We start from the raw sequence: 15,961 nt of genomic DNA, 5'->3' as shown, positions 1-15,961 counted from the left end.
TTAGACTGACTCAGGAATAGCGACAATTATAGGAAGACATCTTTTAGACTGACCCAGGAATAGCGACAATTATAGGAAGCCATCTATTAGACTGACTCAGGAATAACGACAATTATAGGAAGACATCTTTTAGACTGACCCAGGAATAGCGACAAATATAGGAAGCCATCTTTTAGACTCACTCAGGAATAGCGACAATTATAGAAAGACATCTTTTAAACTGACCCAGGAATAGCGACAATTATAGGAAGCCATCTTTTAGACTGACCAAGGAATAGCGACAATTAAAGGAAGCCATCTTTTAAACTGACCCAGGAATAGCGACAAATATAGGAAGCCATCTTTTAAACTGACCCAGGAATAGCGACAATTATAGGAAGACATCTATTAGACTGACCCAGGAATAGCGAAAATTTCAGGAAGACATCTTTTAGACTGATTCAGGAATAGCGACAATTATAGGAAGCCATCTTTTAGACTGACTCAGGAATAGCGACAATTATAGGAAGCCATCTTTTAGACTGACCCAGGAATAACGACAATTATAGGAAGACATCTTTTAGACTGACTCAGGAATAGTGACAATTATAGGAAGCCATCTATTAGACTGACTCAGGAATAGCGACAAGTATAGGAAGCCATCTTTTAGACTGACTCAGGAATAGCGACAATTATAGGAAGCCATCTTTTAGACTGACTCAGGAAAAGCGACAATTATAGGAAGCCATCTTTTAGACTGCCTCAGGAATAGCGACAATTATAGGAAGACATCTTTTAGACTCACTCGGGAATAGCGACAATTATAGGAAGCCATCTTTTAGACAGATCCAGGAATAGCAACAAATATAGGAAGACATCTTTTAGACTGACCCAGGAATAACGACAAATATAGGAAGCCATCTATTAGACTAACTCAGGAATAGCGACAATTAAAGGAAGACATCTCTCAATTTAAATCAGCATCATTGTCTTCCTTTCCACCGTCATCACTCATGTCGTACCTAAAATTTATATTTACGGGGTTACTCTCTTTCGTTTTTCTAACTTCTGAGATTTTAATTTCAAACCTTCTTATTAACATCACGTCGAAGATATCTCTTGGCGAAATTTCGTCCCGAAACATGGAGTAAAAAACAACAACACTTAGGAGCATTTTTTACTGATACAAACTGCAGATTATTTAAAGACAGGTTGTTAAACTACAGTCACATGTATACCGTACACGTTAAATATTAAAACAGTCTGCCTACCCCGCCTTTATATATTGAAGTTATAGTAGGATAGACAGACTGTTTTACATTTTTGACACATATGTGTGATATTTTTGTTGTTGTTCTTGCGTATTTTCAGTTTGTCTTTATTCAGTGATCGTTAGATGTATTCCGATGGCTAGTATTTGTGTTTCGGTATTCCCTTGTGAAATGGGTGATGATAATTATAGCTATATATAATGACCTAGGTTCCTACGTATGTAATGATCCAGGTACCATTTCATGTAAAATAGTGATTGCAACGAATTCAGTTTTTTGGATTCTTAAATGTTTGGCAGGGAATTTTCTTGAGTTGTCAAAAGTAAATATATCCATTTTTTCAAACAGTTTAATGCTTATTTAAATTAAAAGGGCGTATACACGTATGCAATCTGTTTTATAGGTCGTTCGGAATTAGTCCTGATAACTTTGAATCATTAAAAGGAAAGCTCGTACAAATATGTACTTCCAGACAAACATTAAGTTTATCTTATTATGATCAGAGATGTTATACATGTTAAAATTATGTCAATGAGGAGTTTAAATTACTCGGGGTTACATATTATGTCAAAAAGGAGTTTAAATTACTCGGGGTAGCCTAGTGCGCTATCTCTATACCTTACATATTCTGATGTCGTTCATCATTTTAATTTATTGATATACCTTGATTAAAGAAAACATATAAGGACGTTCTTATTTTACGATTATCTTCCTGTTAATTATTCATTCGTTGACATTAAGGACAAAGGCCAGATAGAATTGACGCTATCGATCTGTTCGACCATACAACACTCGATCGTGTACAGGACCACGTTTTCTGGCTATAAACCCTACAGCGCCCTCTGACGGATTTATCTGGAACGAAGCCATCACTAGAAACATGGCGACAGAATTGGCGGAACACGCCACAGGAAAAGTTCCTTGTGTCTCTGACGATCACGATAAGGTAATGCATCACATATTTTTAGCTTTACATATCTTATGTCATGAGATCCATGGAAAAATTGTAGAAGTTTGTCAATAATTTTAGCCACAAACTGTATCTTTTTCCCACCCACCATACCATAACACGGGGAAATTTCAGTACATTTTCTCGACTGTCCGCTTTAATTTGGTGTATTCTGTCCTAAACCTGGTTTTGTTTTAAAAATTTCTTCCATGTCTGTCATCTTTGTTCATTTATTGTTGGAGCTATATCGATTTTTAATACAGACTTCTGAAAACGAGCCGCATGTGAGCCTTTTCCAGAAGGTGATAAAATGTGCGGTGTAGATTCCTGGATGTGTATCGGCCGTGCCACGATGTGGTTGGAGAGGCGTGTTAACACAAGCGTGTCGTTGTTGTTGTTGATGGTTTTCGCAGTGGTCAAGCCTCACTTGGTGTCAGTAATCGATTTCGAGTTACGTTACTAGGCCCTAAATAAGTTGATGAATAGACATGACTAGTTCAACCCTGACTTTTTTCATTGGAACTAACAGATTGAGGAAATATGTTTTATAATGGTGAATCATGAACACACATGGTCACGGAAGGGTAATTGAATCTTCGTAAGATTTATATTTAGAGCAGCTTAAAATTAATACTTTATAGAGTCAGATCATTAAATTGTGGCGAAGAGGTTGGTGTCAAAGTGGTCATTATGCAAGACCTATTTTTATCATCAGAGAATGATATATGTATGGTGAAATATTACCTTATCAGACACACTACAGTTACCATTAGACCTATATCTGACCAGGGGTAGACCTAAGTATATCTTTGTTACCTTTCCGCTAGGCTAGTCCACAGTGATTTTGTGGGATTATTTTCCAGGTGAGTACTGAATGTCGGATTAGTGTTGCATGTTGATGCAATCTGATTCAAACCATATCTTTTATTCCACTCCAAAACTCTACCTTCATCTGAGTGGAATATAAGATCTGGTTTTAATCAGATTGATGTTGATAAGTCCAGTTACTAAAAGATATTATAGATAGCAACACAGACTTATAAATAGCATGCCATCTATCCTTATTCTGTGTTAGTAGGTTATCAAAATGAGTGTCAGTCCCACAGGAAAAGGGGTAGGTTATCAAAATGAGTGTCAGTCCCACAGGAAAAGGGGTCCAGGAATCAACTACTGGTAATCCTAAAATCACTAACCGACTACTGGTAATCCTAAAATCACTAACCGACTTCTGGTAATCCTAAAATCACTAACCATCTACTGGTAATCCTAAAATCACTAACCAACTACTGGTAATCCTAAAATCACTAACCGTCTACTGGTAATCCTAAAATCACTAACCGTCTACTGGTAATCCTAAAATCACTAACCAACTGCTGGCAGTCTGCGACGTTAGGCACTAGTCCGATGCCCACGACTAGTAAATTTAAGTCTGGACTAGTATTGAAAATATTTAACTAATCCGACTGGACTTGTGTCATTTTAAATTTTCCTCCAAAATATTGGAAATATCGTTCATTGTATAACATTTTGCACAATAAAGCTTGTCACAAGTTTTAATCCCATCGTAAAATATGGTATTCGTCGAGGCGTTCGAAATTGAAGCATTTCGATGAGCGAGACTGGGTTCCGGATTTTAGTAGTTACCGAACATTACTTCCGGTTTATAACCACGTGAAACCAACCATGGCGATGTTGCTAAGCTGGAGAAAAGGTTTAAAACCAGCTAAGCCTGTCCGTGAACCGACAGAAAAAGATGCTCTAACATGAAAGCAAAATTTACTGTTCTGGCTAGTGCTTAACGGCTCAATGAAAACAGCAGTAATACTGTATTAGAGATAAATGGCGATAACATTCCGTGCTCTGTTTCTAAAGTTATTGAGAAACATTTTCCAATCTAGATCACAATTTACACTTCATGCTGTTAAAAAGACCAGTCTGTAATTTGGACTAGCAAATTTACAGTCGGGCTATTAAAATTCTGGGTTTACTAGTCCAATTGACTAGTGAGGAAAAAAGTTAACGTCACAGACTGTACTGGTAATCCTAAAATCACTAACCAACTACTGGTAATCCTAAAATCACTAACCGACTACTGGTAATCCTAAAATCACTAACCGACTACTGGTAATCCTAAAATCACTAACCGACTACTGGTAATCCTAAAATCACTAACCGACTACTGGTAATCCTAAAATCACTAACCGACTACTGGTAATCCTAAAATCACTAACCGACTACTGGTAATCCTAAAATCACTAACCGACTACTGGTAATCCTAAAATCACTAACCGACTACTGGTAATCCTAAGATCACTAACCAACTACTTATATGTTGACCATATTGATATGATTTATCCAGCATACAGGGTTTTCTTTCGAGGTACATTCATAAATAACATCCCTGTACATGTGTTATCCCCTTGTTAGGAAACCTGATACATTGTTATCACTACATGTTTACATCTCTCATATCATGTCGTTGATAAATGGTTTGATAAGCTAAGTCAGTCATTTTTGTTTTTACTCACTTGGCACTTTCATCACGCCAGGTGATCATGAGCTTGTGCCATATGATGTATCGTTCGTCTTACATCAACTTTTCTTTTAAACAACTTCTTCTAAAATACCAAAAATCCTACTGTCATGATGCTTGTACTTGTACTTGTAGCTTCCATGGATGGAACTCAACAAAGTTGTAAACAAAAATGACCTTGACCTATTTTCAAGGTCAATGAGGTCAAATACATCTTAAACGTCAAACAACTTCTTCTGAAGAACCGAAAGGTCTAGAGTCATGATAATTATCTGATAGCATTTTGGGGTGGAGCCTTACACATTTTTTTAAACAAAAAATCACCTGGGGCTTTTTTGGAATAACTCCTGAAGAATCCATTTATATAGTTAATAAATGTATATGGTATTCAATAAGACACATGTATTAAATCAAAAATACAAATTCCAGGTGAGCTATTATATATATATATATAAGAACCATGGACTGCTTGTTGTAGAACTCTTTAGGAAATCGGATAGTCATCGACTCTGACATCATACACACATACATGTACAGTGATGTGCCTTAAGGTTTTCATACTACCTTATTTTCCCATTGGATTCTTTGTTCATTTACTTTTTTTCAATACATTTTCCTGATTCAATTTTGCTTCAATTTGATGATACTTGATACACAACTAGAAAATTACCCTGGCAGCACATAAAGTGACATTTGTTAGTTATATTTATATCACTATCTGTTTCATAGAATTTTAACAATGATTTATTTATTGACCGAAGCAAATTTTATGGCAAACTTTACAACATTGTGTCTGTGGGAATTACATCAAAAGTTGCTTTCGTGAAGAGATCAAAATTTGATATCTAACCATCCTGGACTAAATCAATTGTATCATTATTGATAATAGAAGCACTGAATGATTTTCTATCTGTGTGCACAATTTCATAATATGCTTGTGTTAAGTAAAAGAGATGCAGTTTACTTTGATCACAGAGGACCATTTTAGTGGTTAATGCATGTACAAGTTGTATTAACATTCAACGTTACTTATGTTGTGAATAGGGCCTACTTCTAGTACTACCACTTTGAACACTCACGGTGTGAAAGGCAACCAACCTCTTGTATTTATCATTATGGTGTGAATTACTACATGTGTTGTGATTGATGTTTTGGTGTAAATGACCAGGAATTTACAGGTTTAAAATGCCTTGGTTACCCATATGAAGATGGAATTGAATAAAAACATCTGTGTCAATTAAAAGATCATAACCAAATCACTTTCCCTAGGCTAATAGCTGTTATATACATTGTATATATAAGTATATGTCTTTAACTTTCACTAGCCAAAGCTGAAAATCCATTAGCCTTGGATGTACGGCTAGTGTAAATTTACACTCCTCAGACCTGTGTAATGTCAATGCCAAATTCTAATATTGCACCATAAATTTTGAATGAACTGCTAAATGCAAATCTACTAATTTCTGCTATTGTCAGGTATAAATTGCTGGCAAAAATTTACCAAATAAACTAGTGTCATATGTACCAAACTGAGACATACATATTCATTTGGTGTGGAAATACCTTTCTATATATATCCAGAACCTTTTAATGAGGAGGTTTGACAATTATGAGAGCATAAATGCAACAGTTGTTTAACAGTTCACATTACCGGGAATGAGTTAAGACACCAACATATATACCCAATAATAATAATACCAGAACTGGGCTTAGGGTCTGTTCCCACCCTTGTTGATTTAGTCCCTGAGTCATAACATGGAAACAATTGACGATCCATATATAATAGCTGAGCATAAAAAGTTAGATTCACACCAAGATTGGTCCCAAGGTCTGCCTGACCCCATGTCCATATTTGGTCTGAAGAATCCTTGGGTGAAAGGGAACCAATTTTGTATAAACTGAGGGTCTGGGCCCCCAGGAGAGTGAGGGATGGGGCACAATAGGGGAAACATAGCAAATTATTCTTTGAAATCCTTCTTCTTCTGTAGGAATGAAAGGATTTGGTCCATATTTGTTGTGGCACATCAATTTTGTATAAACGGTGGGTGTGGCCCCCCTGGGACCTGAGGGGCGCGGCCCCCCTGGGACCTGAGGGGCGGGGCCCAATAGGGGAAAGAGAGGTAAAACCTTTATAATCCTTTTTCTACCATAGGGATCAAGGGATATTATCCTTATTTAGTCTGGAGCATCCTTGGGCAAAAGGGACTCAATTTCGTATAAACATCGAGTGTGGCCCCCCCCCTGGGGGCAGAAGGGAGGAGCCCAATAGGAGAAACATAGCAAATTCTTCAAAATCCTTCTTCTTCTGTAGGAATGAAAGGATTTGGTCCATATTTAGTCTGAAGCATCCTTGGGTGAAGGGGAACCAATTTTGTATAAACGGTGTGTCTGTGCATGACCCCCTGGAGGCAGAGAGGTGGGGCCCAATAAGGGAAATAGAGTAAAAACCTTAAAATCCTTCTCCTTCCATAGGGATTAAGGGATTTTATCCTAATTTATTCTGGAGCATCCTAATGGGCCAAGGGGACTCAATTTTGTATAAGCAGTAGGTGTGGTCTCCCAGGGGACAGAAGGGCGGGCCAAATAGGAGAAATAGAGGTAAAACCTTTAAAATCCTTCTTCGACCATCGGAATTAAGGGATTTTATCCAAATTTAGTCTGGATCATCCTTGGGTCAAGGGGACTCAATTTTGTATAATTGGTGGGTAAGACCACCCTAGGGGCATAGGGGTGATGCTCTGTTTGAAGTTTGTTCTCGCGATATATCAAGTACTGGATGGATCTTTCTGAAATTTCATATGTACTTACAGCACCTATCATGGAGTGCTATATCTTAACTTCATACCAATTATTTTAAACATATTCAGGTGAGCGATACAGGCCCTCTGGGCCTCTTGTTTCACAATTCTATAATACATTTCTATCAAATAATGTAGGTTTTTATTTCTCCTTTGTATTGGCATGTTATACATCAGGCTAGGTGTAAAGGCAGGCTTATAATATCATGTAGGACTAAGAATCTACCCATCTCATTTGATGCCAATGCAACCATAGCCAGTTGATGAGCCTCATTGGGCATCATTTGCAATTTCAACAATGCAGTTGAAGTTCTCCTTTTAAATTATTCACGGGAAATAACTGATCCTCTCCATGTGTGGCACAGTCATCTATCTGCATCACCGCATCATTCGGGTACTCTCGGCTGACGAGGAAACAAAAAAATGAAACACATTGTACAATTTGTTGATGATGCTTACACTCAAGTTTCTCAATGTTAGACATATCATATAGTTTTTTGTCTTCCTCAAAACTCTGGAGAATTAAAAAGCAAGAAAACGAAACCCACCAATGATATACCAGTATAGTTCCAGAGATCTAGAGTACAAAATATCTACTGGATGTGTTATCTAAAGGTTCAGAGGGCATTTTAGGTCACAGTTCAGAGTGTACTTATACCAATCCACGGCTAAGCAACTACACAAATTTAATTGAAAGCCTCCATATCTTTTAGGAAGTGTAGTTGATAATTTTGGAACTGAAAAATTATTTGAAGTTATCACTTTCCAAAAATACTATATGCATATTTTCTAGATTGTACCAAAACTAAGATATGATGATACATTCATTTTTATACGCCCGTCAAATTTGACGGGAGTATTATAGTATGGCGTTGCCCGTCCGTCTGGCGTAAACTTTTGTTTGTCTGACAATCTCCTACATTTTTCCATCGATCTCCTTGGAACTTGGTATACATTATAATCATGATATGAAGTTGTGTCTCCCTTAAAAGAATTTTGATTCAACAATTTTTCCAAAAGTTATTGCCCTTTGTTCATTTCAGTATTTGATTTTTGTCCGGCATTCTCCTCCTACATTTTTCAACGGATCTCTATGAAACTTAGTAGGCTAAATAATCATGATATGTTGCTGTGTTTCCTTGAAAAGAATTTTGATTCAACATTTTTTGCAAAAGTTATTGCCCTTTGTTCATTTCAGTATTTGATTTTTTTATCCGGAGATTTTCTCCTACATTTATATAGCATATGTCAGCTAACCACACTTTTAATGATGCAGATCTTATTTCAATGTAAGAAAGTATATAACACTATATGGCATTCGACTGGCATATATTGTTCCGCCCTGCGGTACTCTTAATTTTCTTACAATACAAAATTAAACCTGTTTCCATTCTTGTGTTCTTTACGAAATTAAACCTGTTTCCATTCTTGTGTACTTTACCAAGTTAAACCTGTTTCCATTCTGGTGTACTTTACCAAATTATACCTGTTTCCATTTTGGTGTACTTTTTGTTGAATGGAGAGTGTTTAGGATTTTGTAAGTTGACACTTGTAACAAACTTATACATGTATATGTATCTTTAACAGCTGTGATAAATAGATGGGCTGGAGAACTCTTGCTAAATACTTATGCTGGAGAAATTCTGTGATAAATTCTTGGCCATAGGGCTCCTGGGTTGGAGAGCTCCTGTGACCTAGCTAACAACACATGTATTTACATGTACAGTAAACCTGGGCTGGAGAGCTACAGTACTGTCAGTGGTATCCGTTTATAAACCTAGCTAACAATACATGTATTTACATGTACAGTAAACCTGGGCTGGAGAGCTACAGTACTGTCAGTGGTATCCGTTTATAAACCTAGCTAACAATACATGTATTTACATGTACAGTAAACCTGGGCTGGAGAGCTACAGTACTGTCAGTGGTATCCGTTTATAAACCTAGCTAACAATACATGTATTTACATGTACAGTAAACCTGGGCTGGAGAGCTACAGTACTGTCAGTGGTATCCGTTTATAAACCTAGCTAACAATACATGTATTTACATGTACAGTAAACCTGGGCTGGAGAGCTACAGTACTGTCAGTGGTATCCGTTTATAAACCTAGCTAACAATACATGTATTTACATGTACAGTAAACCTGGGCTGGAGAGCTACAGTACTGTCAGTGGTATCCGTTTATAAACCTAGCTAACAATACATGTATTTACATGTACAGTAAACCTGGGCTGGAGAGCTACAGTACTGTCAGTGGTATCCGTTTATAAACCTAGCTAACAATACATGTATTTACATGTACAGTAAACCTGGGCTGGAGAGCTACAGTACTGTCAGTGGTATCCGTTTATAAACCTAGCTAACAATACATGTATTTACATGTACAGTAAACCTGGGCTGGAGAGCTACAGTACTGTCAGTGGTATCCGTTTATAAATATAAAAGACTTCTTATTTATAAGGCCATTACATTTACCACATACATATGTATGAATGTTTCACACTTTTTAAAACATCATGATTTGGAGGTCCTTCGGCAGCTATATCTGAGCTCCATTTGTATAAATAGTGTGGACATCCTTTGCCAGGATGTACACACTTGTTATAACAATGTACGAGGGTGTTGCTTTGTACATGTAGATGATTAATTAACTGAACCTAGTGTCCCTTTCCAGGAAGATTGTTTCTACCATTAAATTCATGGTAAAATGTCAAACATTTTAAGTGCGACATATTCAAACTTAGCTGGCTTAAAGGTGTACTGGATGAGGAGGGTTCAGTGAGTAAAATTGAGGAAGTATTTCAGATATGTACTGTATATGTGTTAAAATGATAAACTATGCCAAATACACTGATTTTGAGATTTTTAAAGGCCAAATTTTGTAAAATTATATATACGAGGTATATAAAAAAAAATGTGATTTGAACAGGCCAAAATCAGGACTGAACCAGACATTTTAGCCTGCTGCCTGTTCTTAATGAAAACCCTTGATACATGTACATAACATATATTTAGGTACAGTCCCAAATTTTGCATGTACAGTGGAACCCACTTATTATGATATATATTTACCAGGGAAAAAATATTATAATAACCTTTTTATATTATAATAAACGATCAAGCTGTTTTCGATCATATTTAGGTTGTCTGAACCGGAAGTGCACGTGAGATGCCCTATAATCACAGACATATAAATATATTTGGAAACACTGGAAGACATTGATACAAACTGATAAAGTAATAATTGAAATGATTTGTGAATTATTATTTATATTGATCAGAGTGTTGGAAAAATTTGAGAAGATTTCATTTTGCCGTTGTAATGATTGGTTTGTAAATTCTTCTTTCACTTTCAAATAACCTAGAGCATATTCCTAAGAACTATCGTTATACTACACTCTAACTAACGATATCGTAATATAACAGTCAATAGTATGAAAGAAGTGATATAAATAGTCATGATTTACCTATTTTGCAACGAGAACATGTGGAGTGGACAGGTACACTTGTATATCACCTCATGGCGATAAACAATTATTTAATTAGCCGGACCTATTGTCCAGGTGTCACACACAGACAACTTACCTGAGTTTTTACCTTATAAAAGGACCTATTGTCCAGGTGTCACACACAGACAACTTACCTGAGTTTTTACCTTATAAAATCCAGTCATGGCAGAAAATCTGGCTAAGCATGTAGGATATACAAAGGCTGAAGCTGATTGTTAGAAGTTGAGTGAAATCCACTCATGATTAGTTAGCATATACATACTCTGCTCTGATTGGTCAATTTCTGCACATAAGTTTCAAAACAGAGATTTGAAGATCGTTAATATTTTGATTTGACTAAAAACAAGCGTTTTGTAAATTTGTGGACATCTTTTTGGAGATTATATTATGGAGTACAATTATAAAACCTCTTCTGATTATAAATTGGTATCTGTATTTTGGTAAGCTCTGTAAAATCTTAGGAGACAAGCAGACATATGGTGGCCTCTTAGGATTACTGCCACATCTCTTCAAGGTTAATAAGAAATGAAATTTGAGAAAGCTTGTTAAACCAGGCTCCAACTGTAGTCTGTATGGCTAGCTAGCTACATTTTGTAGCTGCCAAAGGCTGTTACTTGCTATCTGGACACTCCTGCACTTATCCTGATAACTTGTCCATCAGAATCCTCCCTTGAAAACATTTAAGAGAAGTAAAGCAAGAATAAGACCAAAATGTTTCATCATACCCCCCCCCCCCCCCCCCCCCCCCTTCCTATTGAAACTTAAGGTTGTTGTTAAAATGTTGAGGGTTGCAAGATTTTTATGAAAAACAGTGAAAATAATACATCTTCCCCTCTGGCTTTACCCACAAATTTTAGGATTTTAATCTGAAATATAAACTAATAATAGTAAAGTCATTTAAAATGAATTAAAACATAATAAATGCATGTAGATCACAGTTTGTCTAAAGTTTCACCTATCATTAAGTGATTGGAATTACATGATAACATTATGTATCATGTGCTGGCCTGGAACTCGATCCCACCTCGATCCCACCTCCATCACCTATATACATTGTACACACTTACGATCCAGTGGTTATCTAGCTGGCTGCTGGTACATTGACCTCTATCATGCTATAGCACCTTCCAAGTCATGATCAGAATGTGTTTTATTACAAGATAAACTCGTACTGGAAGCTTGGTCAGGCCTGACCTACTATGTAGTGTTGAGTGACCAGTTTTGTATCCTAAATGGCAACAATTGCCTGAATTTAAACAATTTTCTTAATGTTTAACCATTTGTGTTTAAATACGGGCAGCAGTAAACAAATCTCAGAAGCACTGAAACTGGCAATGATACAACTGTTACATAATGTAAATAAGAACTCTGTTTCCATAAACCACATGGACAAATATATACATTTATATTTCACCTTTAGAACAAAACTGAAAGTAGTTATTTGATCAAATGTCATATATTCCGTAGGCAGGTGATGTTGAACACCACATTTCTCTCTATATATATATGTACGTAGTCGGGGTTACTGTGACTTTGATGTTATGATCATGATGATATATTCACACAGATTATATCAAATATCAGCTGCAATCTTGTAACTGATAACTGATGTGAACACATGACATTGTATGGAAAAAATGGGATCCTTTGTATATATATCTACAGCTACTTTAACTTTGTATCTGGACTAGTACTGGCCACCAGCTTATAAAAACTACAGCCACTGTTTACATACATGTTAGTATAATCAATCTAAAGGTGCTGTGTGACTTAGACAGTTGTTGCGAAGATAAATTCATTATTCTTATGAAAATCAATCCAAAAGAATAAGAGATTGGTTTATTTGTCAGTTACATTTGTTACTGCTATAACAAGCTTAAGATCAATGGCCATAAAAGTGCTATTAGCTCATTAAATAGTTACTGAAGCTAACAGGTACGCTGAAGAATAAAGGTTTATATATAAGTATTAATTAAATTTTGTGTGGTAGTTACAACAGGATCAGTGACCTTTCAGTGTTACTTTGTGTATATCATAACAGCTGAAGGATATCAGATGTTTCCTGTTACCACTTTACTCTAATGAAATATCTTTACTTGGACGTAAGAGCCTAAACAACTTCACATATGTATGTCTTGACCTGCAAGATCTTTATTAATCTTTACTTCCTACCAATGCAACCTTTTTGTTTTTTAACATCCCTCAGTGGGGCAATATCCTAGTTTTGACCGTTGGCTTGAGTGGGGTAGCTAGGCAACGTATTCTGTTCCAAGGCCAGGACATACCAAAGTCCATAAAGATGGTAGTTGTTATTACCTGCTTAACACCTATTAGCATAAAATTAGTATAGTAGCATTACTCCGTTGCCAGTATGATGTGGCCAGGCAGAATGTTGAGCTGTAGCTAGGTCCATTTGGCATAGTATTTCAGTAAGGTACTGATTGTAAATAACACTAGCACTATAAAGTCAACATCAGATCCGTGCTCTTCTAAGGAGGCAATACACCAACATACCCTGCATCCAGCAGACATACAAATAATGTGACATGCATGTGTACAATACATGCATGGAGGCATGTCCTCAAATTTGACAATAGCTTTAAAAAGGACGTTAAATGAAATAAAAGCTAAAACCAAACCAAACTGACCTGCAAGTTCCCCAATATCAACTAATAATTATATTAACATCAATAAAAAACTAATATAAATATTACCAGGCATAGTTTGCTTTGGAGAGCAGTTTGTGTTGTGTCGAGAGGGTAATCAGGTTCTTGTGTGGGTTTGAATCTTTTGTACTTTCCCAATGCTTTCTCTGCTATTCATTTATGTAATAAGTGTGAATATTATGAAAGGGTTGTATTCCCTGATCAGACGTGAAAAGGTATGGGGTCAACTGTCCGACCATGTGGGTTTTCTCTGGGTGGGGACTCCGGTTTCCTTCCACATGAAGACCCCTCTGCACACTAACATCTGCACACTAACATCCGGGTCAACAAGAGTGATTTATACAAGTTGAAATAAATTGTTTCATAATTGTTGTAAATTAAACTAAGTTAACATTTTTACAACATGTTTGCAGAGCATTTGTACTAGAGTCTCCATGCTGGACATATACTTGATATGGCTGTAAGAATAATTATGAGAACAAATTAAAAGTCCAGTGATTATTTAGATGAAGAAGAAAAGAACAACTGTTTTATTTAGACAAGTTACATATTTTAAAAAAAGTAGTAGATTTATGTATTTTTATACGCCTGTCAAATTTGACAGAAGTATTATGGTATGGGGTTGTCCGTCCGACTTAAACTTTTGTTTGTCCGGCAATCTCCTTCTAGTTCTACATTTTTCGACCAATCTCTATGAAACTTGGTTTACATTATAATCATGATATGAAGTTGTGTCTCCAGCTCCCTTAAATTTTTTTTGATTTGACAATTTTTCCAAAAGTTATTGCCCTTTGATCATTTCAGTATTTGATTTTTTGTCTGGAGATCTCCTTCTACATTTTTTGACGGATTTCTTTAAAACTTTGTAGGCTAAAAAATCATGATATGTTGTTGTGTTTCCTTGAAAAGAATTTTGATTCAAAAATTTTGTAAAAGTTATTGCCCTTTGTTCATGATTTTTTGTCGGGAGATTTTTTCCTACATTTTTACAAACCATGACATAGATATAAAGACTGTTATAACAATATCACATATTGTACAAATTCTGACATCAAGTAAAAACATAAAAATAAATTGCAAATCTAAAACAGTTTCTTCATTAATTCCTTCTTAAAATGATTGCATTAGGGTTACATATAGTTAACAATGGTGGAAAGAATATTAATGTTGGATAAAAATATGTTTAAACTTGTCATGATGAATAAATATGTATGTCATTTATATCTGGTATATATATATTATCCTGAATACTATAGTAGATAAAGTGGTAGATAAGAAACAGAAATCTTCAATAATGAACGACCAAGGGAATATGTCTCCCCCTAGAGGTGATCAATAATGAACGACCGAGGGAATATGTCTCCCCCTAGAGGTGATCAATAATGCACCGCAGACATAAAGAAAGGTAGTCTTGATACAAAGTGACATACATGTACCTAAACAGCATCTATATCAACGTTTGTACTCTACGGCATCAAGACCTCGGCTACAGAAATCTTGAGTACTGTACATCCCCACAAGATATAGCAATAATGTTAATGCATTCAATACATGTGTACCAGAAACAGGATAATAATGTGACGAGTACATGTGTTCCTGAAACATACTGAAGATCTTATCCGTCATTAAGTGTCATACAGTTATTAATGCTTTGATAGTTATTTCATGATTATTCCTACAAAAAACATGTATCTACAGTCTATTAGTGTTCTTTTTTCTGCTTAGTAATTAGTGTTTGTTCAAAACTGATAGCTCGGCAATGGAAACTTGTACAGTATTGGATATTTTCATTGTTTTTCATACAAGTACAAATTATATATATGTAAACTGTGTTTTATAAATTGAAAACAATAAATACTATTTGTACAACAATTTCATTGATCGACTGATAAATCACTAACACCAGTTTTCGAGCGACAGAGAGCTTAAACAATAACTATAAAAGTGCTGGAAAGCTCAAAAATAGCTAAAACAAAACCTGTACCTGGAAAATAGAGATAGCAAGTTAGAAAATAGCTAAAACAATAAATGGAACTGGAAAATAGAGATAGCAAGTTAGAAAATAGCTAAAACAAAACCTGTACCTGAAAAATAGAGATAGCAAGTTAGAACATAGCTAAAACAATATATGTCACTGGAAAATAGAGATAGCTAGAAGTTAGAAAATTGCTAGAACAATGCTGGTAAATAGGAAATAATGGTAACTAGTAAATAGCTAGAACAATGTTGGTAAATAGGAAATAATGGTAACTA

General features: G+C 35.7%; 1 protein-coding gene across 2 annotated transcripts in view; it reads left to right on the top strand.

Moving 5' to 3' along the window:
* The first annotated feature begins 2,117 nt into the window (after positions 1-2,117).
* The window catches only part of LOC110445984, a 30,267-nt gene continuing 16,423 nt past the window's right edge, over positions 2,118-15,961 (top strand). The window contains exon 1 of one of the 2 annotated variants that reach the window (XM_021490905.1): positions 2,118-2,196. In XM_021490905.1, the coding sequence (XP_021346580.1) occupies positions 2,131-2,196 (66 nt within the window). In that variant the 5' untranslated portion in view covers positions 2,118-2,130. The remainder of the gene's footprint in view (positions 2,197-15,961) is intronic. The other variant, XM_021490906.1, reaches the window with a different exon arrangement.

The sequence above is a fragment of the Mizuhopecten yessoensis genome, unplaced genomic scaffold, assembly GCF_002113885.1.
Source record: "Mizuhopecten yessoensis strain PY_sf001 unplaced genomic scaffold, ASM211388v2 scaffold2435, whole genome shotgun sequence".
Lineage (NCBI taxonomy): Eukaryota > Metazoa > Mollusca > Bivalvia > Pectinida > Pectinidae > Mizuhopecten > Mizuhopecten yessoensis.
This window is presented reverse-complemented; position numbering and strand designations above follow the sequence as displayed.